Source organism: Alternaria viburni (genome assembly GCF_023758015.1).
Source record: "Alternaria viburni strain BMP 2772 chromosome Unknown scaffold_5, whole genome shotgun sequence".
Taxonomy (NCBI): domain Eukaryota; kingdom Fungi; phylum Ascomycota; class Dothideomycetes; order Pleosporales; family Pleosporaceae; genus Alternaria; species Alternaria viburni.
The window spans coordinates 253,815-272,755 of record NW_026055774.1 but is presented as its reverse complement, the minus strand read 5'-3'; the positions used below and the strand labels follow the sequence as shown (position 1 = coordinate 272,755).

Here is an 18,941-nt window from a genome sequence, read left to right as displayed (position 1 = left end):
TTCGGCAGCTAGTATCCGAATGAATACACGGCTCGGCAGCACTTCGCAGTATACCTTTTCGCTTAGTGTATTCCCTGCAGCCAAGGGGCGTTGTCTTCAGGCTCCGCACTGCGCCGTAAATCTCCCTAATGCCACGTTCCTATTTTAGAGTGCAGGCAGTGACCGCGCCGCACATTCGTCACATTGCCTCACATTTTTTTCTTTCGAGCTGTGGCGTTTATCAGATCTCGCTGTACCTCCCATCAATATTATGCGGCGCGCGGTCTGGACAGGAACCGGTCGCACAGTTGAGTAATCGCAGCTCGGTAGTACAAATCTATGGGTGAGGGACGAGCGCGTCATAGATGCATGTGTAGTTGTAACTCCTGACCATGATACCAACGACATCTATCCCCGGCTATACGAAACCGTGATAGTGCCGCTTATTCGCTGATTGCATGTGGCGGCTAATGGAGGCTTTGAGTAAGAGGATCGGATGTTTTGGCCTATGCGAGTAAGAGTTGTGCTGCTAGCGACATATTCATTTGTACCTCGTGTATGATGATTGACCCCTGCGATAGATATGATTAGCATAATGCAGCAAATGAGCACCACGCTCATAGTGCAAGTGTCGTACAATGAACAGGCAAGGGCAAAGGAGACCCGCTGGGTGTGAACGAATGAGGATGGGGCGGTACTATGATTACACCTGATGGGGATTTATTGGCGTGCGAGTCATTAACTTCGGAGTGCGGACGCGTATTACCTCTGCACATGTTTTGTTGCGGCCCCTGCCGGATCATTGTCTCGCTACTGGACACACCTCTTTTCTGGGTATCTTTTCGACGCAGCGTACCGTCGTTCGCCTTCTACACGTCACCGGCATCAATCATCATCACCAATCCTTCTTTCGCCGCCCAACGCCCCCCTCATCAGCGCCTGTTGGTCCCTACTCCAGAGTACAATTGCTGCGCAGTTTGTTCTTCTATTGTGTACAGGGGCTTTCAATTCTTTGTCTAGTTTGGTAGCACGATCGGCATCTGAGACTGGACAAAGTTTTTCTTGGGGTAGCAGCAGCTGGCAATAAGAAAACTTTGTTCCAAGACGGCCTAGTGGAACGTACTCCTTTTACCTTTGCCGAGCGAGCTACCATCAATCACCCCAACCTTGGAACGTCGAGGGCGGATCCATCACACTTTGGCGCACGCGCCATTGATTGTCATTCCCCATCCCATCCGCTTACTTTTCCATCGTCATTTTCCTACTTCCCATTTCAACTGTTGACGTGCCCGTCGTCACCCATGTGGCGCCATGAGCTCAAAGGATAACTTGGCCCTGGATCTGGAGCACGGCGTGCGACGCTGGGATCGCGCTCGCTGGATATCCGTCTTCAGCTCGCATAACCCGACTATACGCGAGGTGACGGAATGCTTGGGCCTGGGCTTATCGGCGTCTTCGTCCACGACCAACCGCGGCATTCCGAAATTCGACAACCCAGACTACCGCAAGCTCTCGAGTGAGGTGACGAAGCTGTCCAAGGAATTGCCAAAAGAAAGAGATTTGTTGCTGGATTTCGCGGCGGATCCGAGTTCCCTGAACCAGGAGCTCGAGGACCTGCTAGCGAGTTACGGACCCGCTATTTGGGGCAGGGATGCGGATCGCAGCTGTTTACTCACGCCGGATGCGACCAAGAAGACGTATAACAAAGATCTGTTTTACGAGGAGCCGGAGCATAAGGATATGTAAGTTGGGATGGTCAGGTGTCAGGTGTCAGAACGCGCGCTAAACCCGTTTTAGTCTCAAGATTCATCTGCATCGGTGGATCATCATCAAAGCTTGCTACTACATTCGCAACATGAAGTTGAAGAGACCATCGGGTGCGAATGAGTATGATCAGCTTGCCGATATTGATGCCGAAGGCCTTGTAAGTTTTGATGAGATGTTTGGTGTTGTCATGGCTAATTCAGGGTAGTCACCACATGGGACGCCACAGTCACTCACCCCACCAGATCCGGATACTGTTGCAGGCGCTGAACTTGACGTTAAACCTATTAATCTGAAGAAGCGCAAGAGCAATGCTCACCTCACCATGTCCGACGATGAAGATCCTGAGGCTTCGCCTATCAAAAGGCCTTACAGCACTATGCCTGTGAGCCGAAAGGGCAGCCCAAGGAAGTCACTCAAATCACTGTATCCTGCAGGCCCCGGCAGCATGGAGAACATACCTCCCATGCCGACTCATATGCATCGTTTCTCGCCAGCCCCAGGAACAGCATCTGAACCCTCGCGGATACAGCTCAGTCCTTTGTCAAACAACGACTTGAACGGCACGTCAAGGCCTCCTGCTATCACCCAAAGCTCCGCACCTGCAGGATTCACGGCTGTCAACAATGGAGGTTTCACTGCTGTTAACAACACGCCTCCACCAAGCGAGCCACCTCGAGAGCCAACACGGGAAGCATCCCGAGAACCGTCGAGAGAAGTGCATCGACCTCCTCCTGGTATCGGACATCGTCACAGCAACAGTTATACGAGCCCATATGAGCCGTCTTCACGCAGTGCTGCCATGGCTCGATCTGCTACGGAAACTCCTCGTTCTGCACCGCCAGCCACTCCTACACCAGCTTTGAATCAAGGGTTTCAAGCAGTGAACGCATCTTCAGCAGCTAACGGAGCAGGTGGATACATGAAGAGGGAGTCGCCTGCCGTTCAGCCTCCTCAGCATACGAATATTGCTCCACAGCCACAGCAGTCGCAACCGCAACCTCAAGCACAACAACAGCAGCAACAGACACCATCTCACCCTTCACACCCACACCAGGCATCGCCGCATACACATCATCCTCAACATACACAGCTACCGTCACATCCGCACATTCAGGCTCAGCAACAGCCTCCACCCCAACCACCAAGTCGATCTAATACCCCGAGCCACCCCTTCGGCCGTTCTCTCGCACCACACCCTCGCAGTAGATCTAGTACACCACATGCGCAGGCCGCACCTAATCAGCCTATCATGGCACCTAATAAGCAGGTTACCTCTGCCCCCGCGATACAAAGCGCCCCCGCATACGGCATACAACTCGTTCCTACTACACAAGACGCACCACCCGCGCCGTCGAGCAAACCCCGAGCCCCCTCAAACCACAGCCAACCCGCCGCCGCCGCCCAACACACCTCACCGCACCAACCCGTGCTGAAAAGCCACCAACAACCGCCTCAACCCCCCGAAACCGCACACGTCGTCCAGCCCCCACAACCCCAAACCTTCCCCCGCGGCTCCGTCTCGACGGCCGACCTCCGCCTCCTCCAATGCGAAGTCACAGCCGGCCTCTTCACCTTCTTCTACCCTCGCTCTACAATGCCGCCCGACGAAGCCAGCCTCCTCGTCCGCATGCACACACTCTGGTATCACGGCGAGCCACTCTTCCGCACAGAACTATCCACACACTACGATCTCGTGTCCAAGATCCTCACTGCATGGCTACACGAACGTCAAGCCATCGCTTCACTACGGCACAGCATGGCTGCCAACCCCGGCGTGTCTCACATTGGCCTGGTAGACCGGTTGCTGGCTATGAACGATCTTAGGGCTATGCGGTTGAAGTGGAAGAACATGAGTAGTATTGATGGACTGAGTCCTGAGGATCTGCTTTGCATGGCTTTTAGGGTTATGACGAATACGGAGGGGAGCGAGTATATGTTTAAAGATGGGTTGGCGAGGCTGGAGCTGGGTGTGTTTGAGTTTTTGAGGAGTGAGGATGCGAAGATTGTTATGCAGCGGAGGGATACGAGGGCGGGATGAAAGAAGTTGGTGTGGTGGGAGTCTGACGGGGGCGGGGCTTGCGTTCTCTGACTGCCTTCCTCTCTCTGCTCGTCTCTCCATCTTCTCCCCATTCCCAGTTTCTTTGCTTCTGCGATCTGCTTCGGTTCTCGTACCCGCTCGCATGCCATTTCTCTTTCTCGATTCTCGATTCCGATCTTTCGCTTACCTTTGTACTAATGCCACTTAGCGTGGGTGGATGGGGTCCTTGCGCATGTTCCTCTCGTTTTCTGGCGTTGAACTTGCTTTTAAAACGTATTAGCGATGGCGTTTGGGATTACCTCTTTCGTTTGACTATTTCTTTTTCTGTGTTCAATACGAAAAGCGGGTGTGGATCTCGATATAAGCTTGTGTTACTAAATTAGTATGGATAGTCGTTGTAATCGGGCGATGGGATCGAGATTGGATGCGTGGTAATGATTGTGCGATGCGGAGTAGAATAATTGACAACAATCGGGGAATGAAGCTTGCATTAATTACTGTATGGATGTACCGAAGTAGTGAAATCGTCTTTTGTGTGATGCTGTACCCGACGAGACTCCATCCTCCACTCGCGCAATGACCAGATGCGATCATCCATTGGCGGTCTGGACCTATGAGGTCGTCTGACCACACGTCCTCACGTGCACCCCTCCGACCCCGGCCTCACGCATCATCGCGAGTTCTCGACCACCCATCCCGACTAAGACACAACGACACCCTCTTCACGCGGCCTCGCCCCTTGCGCCCCCCTTCAGCCTTCCCATGCGAACATAGCAGGGATTAAACCTGTCCCGCTGCGATGCGCCTTCCCGGCGGCCGCCCGCCGTAGCTGCTTCCGGAACCTTGTTCCTTCACATCTGCCTCCTGACACCCTCCAGGCGCGCCAATCCGGGCACTCACCGGTAGTGCCCGCGCACCTTCACTGCCATGAGCGGCCTCGTGAATGCCCCACGCGCTCGCTGCAGCCGCACACTATTTCATAGCCGTGTATCGTGGACCGCATATGATACCACACTCTATCGCTTATCTTGTACTACACGCGTAGTTTTGGCGCCATGGTCCTGAGACTCTTTGCGCCGCCTGGTATGTCTCGCCGAAGACGATGTGGAGAAGTAGTTGCTAACAAAACGGTATAGGCGAAGGGCAACATCGCCTTACTCCTAAACGGCCTGATCCCATCGGTGCGAACGCGACACCTCAGTACGCCGTCATCTCCTCGACCGCCCTTGCCGCCGCGTATACGTCCTTCGCCTCGAGATATGCGCAGAGTGTCACTCCTACAAGGCCGATATCGCGGCCAGCGGTGTTCATACGGGCTTCGGCGAGGCTTGGAGTTTGGGCAGGCGTGGCTGGAGCGGCGCTGAACTGGTATTACTATTCTTCTCTTGCGGATGTCTTGGTGTCGACGAATGTACCGGAAATCAAGCCCTGGAAGCTGTATGAGCGGACAAAGAACTATACCATTGACGATGGTGCTTTGGCAGGCGCGGCATTGGGGCTCGCTGTCTCGGTGCCTACGCTGTTTATGCGCCGGCCTACTATACCGAGGTGGACGCGATGCTTGGGCATGACAAATATCGGCGCTTGCGCAGGTGTGCTCGGAGCGCATGCATACTTTCAGTACACTGGGGAGAGGCAGGAGGCATACAAACACTTTGGTCGACATGTCAAGCGACGATCATTCGAGTTCTGGAACATCTTCTGGGATCCGGAGCTCATGGCGAGCCTCGACCCCATCATGCAGCAATACGTCTCACACAACAGCCTCTGGTACACACGGTGGCTGTCAGATGAGGCCTTTGAGCGAGCAGAACAGGACGTGCAACTCGAAAACAGCAGCAGTGAGCCTATGACAGATGCTGCAACACCTGTCGAGCAACAGCCACCGTTCTACACCACACCCGTCGACTATGCCGAAGACCTGCGACGCATCGACATTGAAAGCACGCTGGCTACTATGGAAACCATGGAAGCAGACAAGATGGAACTACTCCAGGAGGCCGAATACCTGCTTTACATAAACGCACAGCAAAAGTACGACTACTGCCACATGGGGTCTACAGATGAGGATGAACGTCAAGACCTCCTCCGACAAATCCAGCTCGTCGAGGTAGCACACGTCAGTCTTCGCAACGCAGCCCACGACATCGACGTCAAGCTCATACAATGGCGCATGTGCGTCCGACACAAAACCATCTGGGAAGCAGGCCAAACCACCGCGACAGGGACGGATAGGCTCGCCAACTGGGCACCCGAGCCGCAATGTATATCACCCACTACCGAAGCCATTGTCCCCGCCACACACAAACCGACATACTCAATGGGCGAGTTAGAAAGAATACATGGGCAGATTTCTGGAGAGGTCAAGACATTTGAGGATGGTTGGAAAGATGATAGACAGCCGAGGGATAAGAGGGAGAGGTGGAAGAAGGATGCAGAGGATGGGAGGAAGCTATTGAGAGCGGCGGATGCTGTATTGTTAAAGTTGCAGAAGGCGAGAGAAAGGGTTGACGATAACAGTCTGGTCGTGGATACGGGGGTCGACAGCGCGATGGCGATGAAAGAGAAAGAGGAAGAGGATAGACGTGGGAGCAGAGATGGTACTGTTCCGGCAACAACGGCTGAAGTCGCGGAGTTACAAGAAGGTCCCTTGCTTACTAGAAACCAGGTTGAGAAGGCGAGTGTGCATGGAGTGCAAGCGACGAAAACGTCTGCTGGGGCTTTGGACAAGGATAAGTCGTGAGAACGGACTTGGTGAGGGTAGAGTTGGGTTTATTATTCGTGTTCAAGTCGTGGGTGAGATGGTACTGAAGATGTCCTACCGGACGCGAGGAGTTTCGTCCAGTCGACACTTGTTGCATGTGGCTCTGCTGCTTGTCCATGTATAATATTGATTTGGCCTTTTATCCAGGATCGAGCGGGCGCTGGATGTCTTGTCAGGCGGATGTCTGTGTATGTGGTGCAAGTCACTACTATTACTCATTCTTCCACCTCTTCATCATATTATGTATCTGCCTCGAGGTCATTCTTACGTCTTCAGCATGCCTAAACAACAGTCTTCCCTTGTTCACCGTATCTTCATGTGTCTTCTTGGTCACGTTCACTCCAACAACAACATTGTTTACCTCCCTCTCGAACGTCGTGTCACCAGATCTCCTGAAATTAATATCCCTCTTCGCGATCTTGGCCTCACTCGCGCAGATGTTCACATCGCTGCCCGGCTCGCCGGAGCGTCACGCTTCCGCTCCACCTATCGCCACCGCAGTCGCCAAGCGGATGGCATAAGGAGGGTTGTTCTGAGTGTGACTACTTGAACCTTGCCCTGGGTAGGTTGGTGATGATTGAGATGGTCGAATTTTAGAGATCAAGATCGTAGTACAGAAAACATCTGCATTGCGCTTTATGCTTTTACTTCAGCATCTGAATACCTGGCTATTCATGAAAGCAATGCACCACTTCAGCCTCGTCTTCGGCCCTTCACCTTAGCCACTGGGAATTTACCAAAAAGCCTACATATTAGTACCGGTTCTAACCACGTTTGAACCTAGTGCTAGCGTAAGCTGCACTGTCCATGTTGTCTCCCAGCCCTACCCACGCGTGCTATTGCGTGTCGATCGAGATACCAGCCTCAATTACACCGGCGATTTGGTTCGGAACTTTGATTCACATCGCAATTTGGCATTCCCCCATCACCATCATCACGATGACCGGCACCTCCCTCGACTACCGTGAGATCAGCGGCTTGTCAGCTTGAAACACGGACAGACAGCTCGAACTTTCCATGGACGTTTGTACTCACGTTTCTCCTGTCAAACGTCTCTGGCTAGCCGCGCAATCTGTACTGCGGTCTCCTCTCATGAGAGCAGGAATACGGAACCAGCTAGCTGTGTGAAGCTAGCATGCGGATTAACTGCGGCTTTACAACGACATGGAGGAACCACTGTTAATACCAAACGACGCGCACTAGACCTCGGGTTATTACTCATGCGATACGTGCGTGCACTGCCTGTGGCCCTGAGTTGGAATCGTCTTGGCTGCGGTTTGCGGTTGATATATATATGCTTGCGTCCCGTTGCGCAAGGCTGGCTATCTTCGGATTACCAACTACACGTTTGTTAAAACAACCATCATGAAACTCTTCGCCCCCATCATTCTCGCTCTTGCCGCCGCGTCCGAAGCCGCGTTTTGTAACGGCGGATGGGGATTACCGGGTGGTTCTACATGTCCTGGTGCCTACGTAAGTCTAGTCCAATCCAGTCCACGTCCTAACCTCTCCTCTTCTCTCTTCCCTAATAGAAGACATATCCTTCGAAAACAATTACTAATACATCTCCCAGCCAAACTCCTTCTGCGTAAGTCCCGAACACCAACAACAACAACAACAACGCAAACGAAACAAGTTTCGGCTTCTAACATGACATGTGTGCAGTGCCAGAGCCCTGGAGCGCCGAGCAGGAACTTTCCCACGTTTAGGAATTGCGTTTACCCTGGCAGTGGGGGGAGGCCGAGTTTGAATGGGTGTGGTGCTGGTGGTGTAAGTACCCTGATCTTGGACGTTGTGGGGAGAATAGGGCTAACGTGGATATGTGTAGACTATCAGCTGCGTAAGTGATGAAGTGACGATTGAGAGTAATGGTGTGCTAATGATCTCAGTGCGGTTAATTTCGTCGCTCGACGTGAAAGACCATCGTCGTTTTGTTCCCACGGACTGTTCCCTCGGAGTTGCTGCTCGAGCAGACATACAATTAGACATTAGACCATACCTATTTAATAGATTGCGCTGTGTTACTTCGTTGTAATACACGTACCTTTGGGTTCTGAGCTGGGTAGACTCTTACGTGAAAGTATGTTGTCAATTGATGTACTGACCACAGTCAACGTGCTCTACAAAACAACGTCGAGAGAAAACCATGTCCCTGTCGATGATCATACCATCTAGTCTCTCCATAATCAGCTTGGCATTCAGCGCTTATAAAAGCCTTCATCTAGGCTATCCACTCTTCTTTCTCACACCATCAATTTCTTGTCTACAACACTAAAAAGACAACAAATGGTCCGAATGTTCTCTCGGGTTTTTCCAAAAGAAACGACAAATAAGACCCATGAAAGCTTTTCCGAGATTCGAAAACTATGTCGATGTATTACTCCAAAAAGATCGACATTATCGCGATGACCATGTCTATCCCCTTATCTTCGGTCATGCCGACTAGCGTGATGTTCAATGGATACAAAAGCCACTCATTCCGGCTCCTCACTTCTCTTTCCCACACACTTGACTTCCTGTCCTTAAACTCAAAAACATGCCGGACTGGCTCGATGTCTGCTCTGTTCTTCCACAACGATAAATATGATGACACCTGTCGTCTTTTCCAAAATCTAAGTCCGAGTCCGATGTAGAAATCGAAAACTAGCAAAAGAGCATCCATGATTGTGTGTGCGTCCAAAGTTGGATGATGAGCAACCGATGCAACACAAGCTACCTTCTCTTTCCATAGCAAGTCTTTGCTGGTGACTTTAACGCCTTTTCTCTCATCCACTAGCTTGATGTTTGCTATGTATAAAAGAGTCCTTCCTGGCTGCTCACTCCTCCTCTTTACACTTTCAGATTCGTCCCCTCAGAATCATAATAAAAAACCCGAGCCAAGGTCGTGATGGCTGCGCTGGTCTCTCAAAAGGGATAGTAGTCTCTACTATGCTGCGTCGTGTTATCTTTTGACGCGGTATGAACTGAGCACGAAAAAGGACATCAGGTTCATCCACGTCTGAGCGTGCTTCCGAAACAAGCACTTCGCATCCTCATGTGAGAGTGTCTGTCTTCTCAACTCATATCGATTCCATTACATTTACACTACTTCCAAAACATGAACGCGGCCCAAAATCCAATTACCCTCCTACCAATTCTATCATACACCTTACATCCTCATCCCACACCCACACTTACTCACAACCGCCTACTTCGCACAAACCTGTCCCTTAGCCGCAGCAAGGTTCTTCTGATTCTGCATCGTCCCATCCATAACCTCCTGGACCAACATCGCAATAACCGGCGCATCCGAGCCCGTCCCCTTCAGGCTCTGCACCTGGCCAATTTCCTTGGTCTGGGCTCCAGCTACAATAGCCAGGCCATCAGCAGCAGGCGACTTGATTTGAGCGGCGAGCTTCTGGTTGTTGGCGCGGATGTCGACGCCCCGCTTTTGGATGGATAGCACGGATTGCTGGGTCGTGTTGAAGCCGGCGGTGCCGGCTTGGAGCTTTAGGGCGTAGACGCTGGGGGGATGTTAGGGAGGGAAAAGTTGGAAGGGGGAGATAATGACATACCCTTTGAGTTCGGCGGCTTGGATGTCGAGGTTGGCTTGAATGCCCTTTGCGAGCTTGGACTGGATGTCGGCGCAGTTGCCGCCAGCGCCCTGGCCAGCTTGAGGAGCCTGACCAGCTTGAGGAGCCTGGGGAGCCTGAGGCGCTTGAGCAGCCTGAGAAGGACGGGGAGCCTGCGGTGCCTGAGGCGCTTGGGGAGCTTGGGGGGCCTGGGGCGCTTGCTGAGCTGCTGGTGCAGCGAGAGCGGCACCGAGGAGGCAGAGAATGGCGAAGGTCTTCATGTTGACGTATGTATACAGCGAGAGAGGCAATGTAAAAGATTAGAATAAAGATGAATGATGTTCAAAGAATGTGTGAAAACTAAAGGCAAGCTCACACCAGGTGAGTAGCGATCGTAAGAAGTAGGCGAAGTATGTGAGAGATGATTTGGAATGAATACTTCCATCCGTCGCCATCCTATCCCTCTCTTATACATCCTCCACTGCCCTTCCCGTCCCGTCCCAACTCACCCGCCCAATACGTCGGCACGTCAGCAAACTCGGACCGACACAACTCTCACCAGCTCGCCACGCAACGCTCTCACAACATGCACCTCAGCACCACCACCCTTCAACCTTATTACCTACCTCTACCTACCGACCGGAAACGGGCCTACAATACGTCTCTACATCTCCAGGAAGATGTTCATGCGGAGTTGCCAACTCTTTCCTTCGATTCGCGCGGTGGAAAAAAATTGGAGACGGCCGTGAGACGGGAAACGGGGGAGTCAGCGTCGCAGATCTGGAGTGGAAACAAATCGGGCCGTGGTGGGCCGGTGGATGCGGTGCGCGAGGCTTGTGAAAGCTTGTCAGATGGCTGAGCGAAACGTTCGAGAAGGCGTTCGAGACGTGTTCGTGATGGGTTGACGTGTGCGGGATAGAGTTGGGGATGGTGTGGTGGCGTTTGAGGATGCGGGTGGGCGGTGGGAATGGGGCTAGGCTGTGTTGGGATGGCGCGGGGTTTTGGGTGCGCTTACTTCGAGGCTGCTGCGTCTTCTTCTGCATCACTACAACGCCTCAGCGCTTCTCGAAAATACCAAAACGAGGAAGACTTCGTACCATGGGTGCAGACGTCTGCTTTGAGGTTACTGCCACCTTCCACACGCGCATATCCCTTTACTTAAAACCATCATCGAACAGCTCATGGCGCTGCCGAGCTGCGTGTCCCACACCACTCTGCATCGGCTCAACTATATGACCTCATCTCCAAATATCGTGATCAGTTACCATGTCCTGTTTTCTGTCTTCCGACCAACACTTCCTGCTTGCGCACGACATGCACTCTTACCATCTCCATGACGCTACTGCCGCGAGAACTCTATAAAGCCGTTCTTCTACACTTCCCTCTACTTCTCTCTTACACCACATCTTCATGTTTATTTTCAAAATGAGGAACCAAAAATGACAAATCGCACTCTCCATGTGGAGACTTTTCTTCTTTCTTCAAAACTCAAAGCAAAGCGTCTGATGTGAAGTCTCGCCCGACTGACTTTGTATACCAAAACTGGGCAGGATATTTCCGATGAGCGCGGCAACGGACTCTAAAAATTGTAGAGCAACCAAAAAATGAGGACTGTGTCCCTTTCTCCAAGATTACAATCGTTTTCGAACATGAGAAGGTTCGTCCAGCCAACATTGCACACTAAAACGAAATAATTACATTCTGATGAGCGCGCTCGCGTACTCTGAGAAGCGCATAGAAACCAGAAAGCGACTCAGACTTCACGCATGTGGACTAATTTTTCTCCTTTCTCCAAAACTCAAAGGTTTCACAAGCATGAGAAGGCTCGTCCAATTGACATTGCATACCAAAACCGAGTTATCACCTTTTGATGAGTGCGCTCGTGGTTTTTGAAACGTGTAGAGAAACTAAAAAGAACGCTATCCGATTGACTACGTGGCAGCTTCTACTCTTTCTCTATAAGTCTTTTGTGTTTTCTCACATAAGAGGACTCGTCAATCGAGACATTGCACATCCAAATCACCGGATACACGTTCTATGAGCGCGCTCGTGGACTCTGAAACTCGTTGATCAAGTCAACATGTCGTCGCTTCTTCCTCTTCCATCTTCTACCCAGGCTTCATCTTACTAAAATATACCTCTGCAATTGCCATGTCCGTCCAGCAGCCGAATCCACCAAAAGTCTGCGTACCCAACTGCACATGTGCAAAGTAAGGACATGTCAGACTCATGTCTCAAAACCTACCAGGAGATTTGTGTCTTCTTCTCTCCTTTGCCCAAAATACATGTTTTACAGAGGCATGGAGAAGGCCGCGACTAGTGTGGGTGGATACATAGACCCCCTCTTCCTCCCTTCTTCCTCTTACTATCTTCTCTCTTTTTGAGTATCTAAAATATCGAAAACTCAAGATGATGATTGGATGGCTGCGCCGTCTTCATGTTTAAAAAAACCAAAGCCCCCGATCAATGTGTCTGCCTCTCTTCCTCCTTCAATTTCTTGGCACCTTCTCCAAACTTGAGTACTCAAAGCACCAAAAACTCCACACAACCCTGCCATGTGTGCGTCGTCTTCTCAAAAACGCAGCTGCAGCCAACATGAGCAAGTGCCTGCCTCTCTTCCTCTCTCCGTCATTTCGATGTCTTCTCCATACTTGAGTATTCAAAATGTCAGTAAACGCATTGCATGGCTGCGCCGTCTTCTCCAAAAAACTACAGAACTTTTGCCTATGACTCTGCGTTCGTTCCTCCCCTTCGAGGAAACATCGAAATTCGTTCACAACGTTCACATGAGGGAAGCCTCTTCCTCCGGCGATACATCAAATACTCGCTCAAACTCGAGCGTGAAGAGCACCTTCTCCTCTGAGTTGCAAGCTGCAGGAACAAAAACATAACATCGGAAGGTATATGTGTCCGCGGTCCAGCGCGAGCCTTCAAACATCAAAATCCCCGTTCAGCATACCGATGACTTCTTCCAAAGACTGGCTCACATGTCCTTTACTTCTATGTCTGCGGTTCTCTCCACCTCTTCATCTTCAAAATCTTAGAACGATAAGCCAATGGCCCGTGCGAAAGTAGCACCGCAACGAAAGCATGAGGCTTTGTTGAAAGTCCAGCGTCAGCACATACTCGATCAAAACACTAAAATTCAAAGTTATGCTATCGAAAATTGTCCACAAAATCGTCATCGTGAAATCGTATGATCCTGCCGGTGGCATAAGAACTCTTCAGTCACCCTTACAAGTTGAATTTGACTGAGAAGGATATCATGGGCTAGATATGATGTGGAGTGATGATGATCATCATCACTATCTCGTCCTTGTGACGAGACAGCAGCTCGATCAATATAGCTACCAATAAAATGATGTCATACATCAATCACACATCGCCATCGGAACAGCAGTGCAATTATACTTTTTATTATCAAGCGCATACTAAGCTACGTGAGACGCCATCCATCCATCCCAATTCCGAAGGAATAAGAAAAACTACAAGACCCTCCTCAAGCCTACCAGGAGGTCGCAGAGGGGATATCGCCGTGATGCTAATGTTACAGGTTTCCATTTTCCGCCTATCCGTACGCAGATCGTAAGGTCGTGAAGTGACGCGTATGGCAGTCATATCGAGAGAAGATATGACCGAACGCTACTTGTCGGTTGTTGTGGTGTGCTTACAACTCCTGCTTAGCAGAGCTGGCGCTAGCGGCGGCGGCATCGTATCCGCTCTGGGCAGACTTGGAGGCAACCGACGACGCGCTGGAAGCAGAGGATGAGGCAGCGGCGTTAGCGCTGGCAGCAGACTTGGAGATGGAGGAAGAGGATGAGGACGCGGCCTTGCCAGCAGCACCGCTGAGGGAGCTGGCGCTGGAAGCGGCGCGGACGGAAGCAGAGCTGGCGCTGGATCCAGCAGCGTCGGTAGCGGAGGTAACACTGGCCTGAGCGAGACCGATCTGCTGCTTGATCAAGTCGGTGTAGTAGGCGAAGCCACCGGTGGCAGCGGCGTACTGTTGGCCGACGTTGGAGGTAGCAGCACCGTAAGCGGAAGCACCAGAGGCAGAGACGGAGCCGGCAGATGCAGAGGCGCTGTCACCGTAAAGGCGGGCGCGGTGCTTGCGGGCGAGAGCGATGAGCTCGTTGCGCTTGGAGCCCTGGGGAACCTTGATACCGTTCTTGTCAGCCCACTCCTTGATCTGGCTGTCAGACCAGGAGTCGAGAAGGGCGTCGCTGAGGCTTTGCTGGGCGTTGGCAGCAGCGGAAGAGACGGAAGCGTAGGCGCTCTGGGACTGCTGGCTGGCAAGACGAGACTGGCGGCGGAGAGCAGCGATCATCGAGTCGCGGGTGTTGGGCTGGGGAACGTTGTAGCCGCGCTCATCGAACCAAGACTTGAGGTCAGAGTCAGACCAGGAAGCGTAGAGCCAGTCACCGGGGTAGTTGGCAGTCTCCTTGGCCTTCTCGGCTGCGGACTGGTAGTTGTTACGGACGGCAGCGAGGAGAGAGTCACGCTGGCGGGGCTGGGGGACGGGAATGCCGTGCTTATCGGCGAAAGCCTTGAGCTGGGAGTCGGACCAACTGCAGGTCGTTAGTACCTGTGCTAAGTGTAGGTTTCTGGGTACTCACGAATCGAAGATCCAGTCCTTGACACTACCATAGGCCTGGTTCGCGGAGTCCTCGGTCTCGGTCCAGTACACCTTGACCTGCTCAGCGAGGCTCTTGGCGTCCTTCTCGGTGCCCTTCTTCGCCTGCTGGCCCTTGAGGGTCAGGTAGTTCTGGAGCGTCTGCGCATCCCAGCTGGTGTAGGGAGTGACAACCTTGTCATTCCAGTTGGCCTTGACAGTCGACTGGAGGTTCTTGCGGTCAGAGGGGCTGGGGTGGGGAACGCCGTGGTCGCTCAGCCAGCGCTCAAGCTCGGTCTCGTGCCACTTGTCGTAGACTGCTTCCTGGCGTCAGTATACTGCTGCATGGCGCTGTGGACAAATCAAAACAAACGGGAGGGGTTATGTACTATACGCACCGGCGCTTCCAAACCAGCTGTTGGCCGTTGCCGTGGCAGCAAGGGACACCACGAAGGTGGATGTAAGGGAGAACCTCATGATGTGTGGCTGCCGATGTGAGGATGTGCTTGATATCGATTAATGAAGCAAAGACGAGGGTTTGAAGGGTAGGCAAACTCGGCAGAGGGGGTGAGGGCTAGAGGGTAGTGGTGGGCAGCGAGTTTATGAGGGGAGGGAACAGACAATGGCGGGTAGATTGTGTGCGTGCGAGTGACGTAGTGCTGCACGTATGGAGCTTGGGCAAACAAGATCCCCAACGCGCCTGCCTCGTAGAGCAGCCAATGAGGAGCTATGGCCACATGCAACCGCGTCTTTTGGCTGTGCGCAATTGTGAGATCGCCTTTCAGGAGCCGGTCTAGGCCCTGCATATGCTTGACGTTTTCGCAGTAAGAGAGCTCCGAGGCCTGTCACTCTTGTTTACAAAGGCAGAGAGCATCATTGTGGCACAAGTCGTGCGAAATAGCGCCCCTCTGCCGGGCGTTGTGTCGCGATGGCATTTCAAAAAAATCCCATCACGTCGACAAATGCGGGGGCGATCCACACGCTAGCCCCCTACGTCATCCCCAAACATGCACAAAACTTATGAAGCCAAGCCTACTTTCAGCGCCCCGACGATAGATAGACAGCACAAGACACGTTGTTCATGGCAGCTCATATTTGATGAGTGTTGTACATTTCAGGAGACTTCTGCGAGTCAATTCCAGCTAGTTATACACCATGCTCATCGTGTCCGAACATTCACCCGCCCCTTGCTTATCCTCGTACGCCTTCGGAGCCGCTTCGTCCACCTTCGCCTGTAAATGTGTTAGCAACATGCCAATGCCCTTCGTCAAGCTATGACATACCTTTCCAGAAGCCGCCGGGGACTTTGTCCTTCTCTGCCTCTTCGTTGCTAACCTTCTCATGCGCCTGTTCCGCCCTGTTATCCATGTCCTTGTTGTGTTGCTTGACGTCCTCGCTCTGCTCTTCAGAAGCCGGCGGGTTTTCGTTGAGTATTTTGGGTTTCGCACCTTTGACTTCGTTGGGCGAGGGCTTGTTGTCTTGGCCCTGCTTGACGGCTGGCTCTTTGTTGTCCTTCATCTGGCGGGCCGATGTTGAGAACTCGCGCTTGCCGGAAGAGCTCTTAGGAGCCGGTGACTCGGATGTAGGCTTGGGAGAGTCATTCTGGCTGGCGTTGCTGTCCTTGTTCGGCGACGACGAAGATTTGCCCTGAGCGACCTTGGGAGGTGCGGGGCCGGGGTGCTCGAGGTTCTCGCTGGGGTTGGCGCCCTGCTTCTCGGGCTTCTCTCCAGCTGGGTTGCCCTTACCAGAGCCGTAATCTGATGTCGCGAAACGAACTTGGACGCGGGCACGGGGAGCCGCCGAGAGGGCTGCGGGCCGTAGTGCTGCCGAGCGCAGCATTGACATGGGTCGTAGGAAGCTCATGATGTGAATTGGTGAGATGCAATTGAAACTGACAAAGATACCTGTGTTGTGAGGTGTGTAGTTTAAAGTTGAGGTTGCCCGCCAAACGTAGGGTCTAGAGCTGCAATAAGTCCAAGCTCGTTGTTGACGTCATGGTTTCCTCAAGTGCTAAGCTTCCAGCCGCAACGCACGTCACAGGAGGCTCGCATAACCACATCTGCAGTGCCGCAGCGACGATCAGCTAGCCTCTCAAACACCAGCCATTCACACGATACTGCACTTCAGCCGCTGTTTAGTGTAGATAAGACCTTGTTTGGGGGACTTTGAAGCCTGTTATGGTGACGGAGAGGCGCATTGCATCTCAAGCGTCTCTTCGGCATGAGCAGAACACATGCCAATGGCTTGCGATAACGCGGAGCGAGCAGCGAGCCATTACTACTGGGACGACAATCGCCGGCATTTGCACAAAAGACTCGTAGTTCCAAGAATGAGCTATCCTACCACTCACAATAAACAACAATATGAACCCTCCTCTCTAGACCCGGATATTGACAATCCGTGATATCATCAGGGTTGTCTTTCTCATCAGCCTTCTTACATCCCACAGTCTTCCCCAATCCCATACTAGGACAATGGAGCACACCCGGGTTAGTCCCATCACTCAGGTATTCACAGTCCTCTTCTCCGAACAGTGGCATAGTGAAAGTGCCGTGCGGCCACGGCGGGTTTGACAGGGCTGAGGCATCGGACCATTGCCGCGAGACATCGTTGAGGACGGGCACGCTGCAGCCATCCGCTTGGGTGTTGGGTTTGATCTCGAAGAAGGTCCAGTTGTTGTAGTCTTCGTCATTGCCTTTTGTGTTCCGGAAGATCACCGATAATGCCTTCGTCGGAGGCTCGGTTTGAGGTGGCGGCGGAGATTGCGATGCAGAGGATGGCTTGGGCACTGCTGAAGGTGTTTTCGTCGTGCTGGGCTGGGCCGGTTTCCACGTAAGAAACGGAGTCTCCGACGTCAAAGAAGACTTTGAAGTTGGTGATGATCTGGCTATCGACGAGGGCGGTGGGCTTGGATTTTCGCTGGTTGAGTCGCTCAATGACGGCCTGATCGTTGTCTGGAAGGTGGAAGGAGTAGGTACGGTCGAAGCTGGTGATGAGATGGGTGATACCGAGGATACCGACAAGCTGTTGCTAGGTCGAGCACAAGTGTCGCCATCTTGACGTTTCATCAAAGCCTCGTACTCTTTCCACTCTGCTTCGTCCGCATCCGTCACCTCTCTTCCTCTGAGCAAGCGCAGGTCTTTACCACTGGATGCGACGGACCGTTTCTTTGCCTGCACAACCTGATCTGGGAATGGCTGCCATGTGTCTCTATAACGGTAGGTGGGAGCATCCTCAAACCAAAGCTCTATCGCCGCAACTTGCTGCTGATTGCAACCGCCTTCTGCTGGTACGCGAGCGGCTGTCACGGGGTCATATTGAATGTAAAGCTTGCCTTTCGGGGTCAGATCATCCCGATTATTTTCCTCAGCCGGAGAGTAGGGTATGATTACTGCGTCATTCCGTCCAAGGATGTTGTTTAACAGATTTTTGATCTTGTCTACTTCGTATGGATAGTTAATGTCGTCACTGGCCGGGTTGATAGCAAAGTCTCTATACGGCGTAATGATGAACGCACGTACTTTGTTCTCTGCAATGTTTTCGAAGCCTTCGCCGGGCACAGTGAAAACTGTAAGAGGGTGGGAAAACTCCGGACTGCCATTTCGGAGAACATCCAATACCTCACTTTGGAAAAGCTGTGGCTGTTCCATGGAAGGTTTTTCCCAGATGTGGGTAAGAAACATGCGTTTGCGGGAGATGACCACGACGGATGTGCAACCCCATAGGTTGACCAGGTGCCAATCGTCCGCTGTATCTTCCAGTGGGAACGACAGCCCAGTCGTTCCTCGGCCCTGTTCAAGAGAGCCGTAAGGGTTAAGGCTATCCTCGATCTGATCAAGGAGCCATGCCCCAACATCGCCTGATAGAGTTAGTCGACGTCAGTGGAAGCTGAGTATTACATATGGGCGATGCATGTCAGTAGCTTCCAATAGCTTTAAAAGGATACAACCAGCTATGAGACAAGTCACATACCGTTGTGTTCAGGCCCATAAGGGCTCGAAAGACTTCGCTTCGAGACATGACTAGTAGGGTGGCCGGTTTCCACTGGTGCAAGCCCTTCCGCGCTCAACTGAGGGTTGCGGAAGTGCGATACAGCAATGGTCGTGGTTGAGGAGATAGCAGTGCTTTCAAAAGCTGTGGGAAATTCGGTCGGTGCAGGTACGCTAGTCGCCAATCTTCGCACCTTTCCATTACAGTTGTCGCAGTCGGGGGCACATCTCTGTCTAGTAGCCG

At 52.4% G+C, this 18,941-nt stretch overlaps 6 protein-coding genes across 6 annotated transcripts; 2 read left to right on the top strand and 4 right to left on the bottom strand.

Moving 5' to 3' along the window:
* Positions 1 to 1,290: 1,290 nt before the first annotated feature.
* J4E79_002941 (uncharacterized protein) lies at positions 1,291 to 3,784 on the top strand (the record flags this gene model as incomplete). Its single annotated transcript, XM_049351837.1, has 4 exons — positions 1,291 to 1,721; positions 1,777 to 1,903; positions 1,952 to 2,686; positions 2,975 to 3,784. The coding sequence occupies 4 exons, from the start codon at positions 1,291 to 1,293 to the stop codon at positions 3,782 to 3,784; spliced, it is 2,103 nt and encodes a 700-aa protein (XP_049213308.1).
* Positions 3,785 to 4,839: 1,055 nt separating this feature from the next.
* On the top strand, positions 4,840 to 6,527 carry J4E79_002940 (uncharacterized protein; the record flags this gene model as incomplete). The annotated part of the gene is made up of 2 exons (XM_049351836.1): positions 4,840 to 4,867; positions 4,921 to 6,527. 2 exons carry the CDS (start codon positions 4,840 to 4,842, stop codon positions 6,525 to 6,527), a joined length of 1,635 nt encoding a protein of 544 aa, XP_049213307.1.
* Positions 6,528 to 9,735: 3,208 nt separating this feature from the next.
* J4E79_002939 (uncharacterized protein) lies at positions 9,736 to 10,380 on the bottom strand (the record flags this gene model as incomplete). Its single annotated transcript, XM_049351835.1, has 2 exons — positions 9,736 to 10,051; positions 10,103 to 10,380. The coding sequence occupies 2 exons, from the start codon at positions 10,378 to 10,380 to the stop codon at positions 9,736 to 9,738; spliced, it is 594 nt and encodes a 197-aa protein (XP_049213306.1).
* Positions 10,381 to 13,766: 3,386 nt separating this feature from the next.
* Positions 13,767 to 15,185, bottom strand: J4E79_002938 (uncharacterized protein; the record flags this gene model as incomplete). Its single annotated transcript, XM_049351834.1, has 3 exons — positions 13,767 to 14,664; positions 14,713 to 15,025; positions 15,107 to 15,185. 3 exons carry the CDS (start codon positions 15,183 to 15,185, stop codon positions 13,767 to 13,769), a joined length of 1,290 nt encoding a protein of 429 aa, XP_049213305.1.
* Positions 15,186 to 15,899: 714 nt separating this feature from the next.
* Positions 15,900 to 16,571, bottom strand: J4E79_002937 (uncharacterized protein; the record flags this gene model as incomplete). Its single annotated transcript, XM_049351833.1, has 2 exons — positions 15,900 to 15,940; positions 15,992 to 16,571. 2 exons carry the CDS (start codon positions 16,569 to 16,571, stop codon positions 15,900 to 15,902), a joined length of 621 nt encoding a protein of 206 aa, XP_049213304.1.
* An 825-nt stretch (positions 16,572 to 17,396) lies between these two features.
* Positions 17,397 to 18,899, bottom strand: J4E79_002936 (uncharacterized protein; the record flags this gene model as incomplete). The annotated part of the gene is made up of 4 exons (XM_049351832.1): positions 17,397 to 17,694; positions 17,790 to 18,567; positions 18,681 to 18,832; positions 18,892 to 18,899. The coding sequence occupies 4 exons, from the start codon at positions 18,897 to 18,899 to the stop codon at positions 17,397 to 17,399; spliced, it is 1,236 nt and encodes a 411-aa protein (XP_049213303.1).
* Between the last annotated feature and the right edge of the window lie 42 nt (positions 18,900 to 18,941).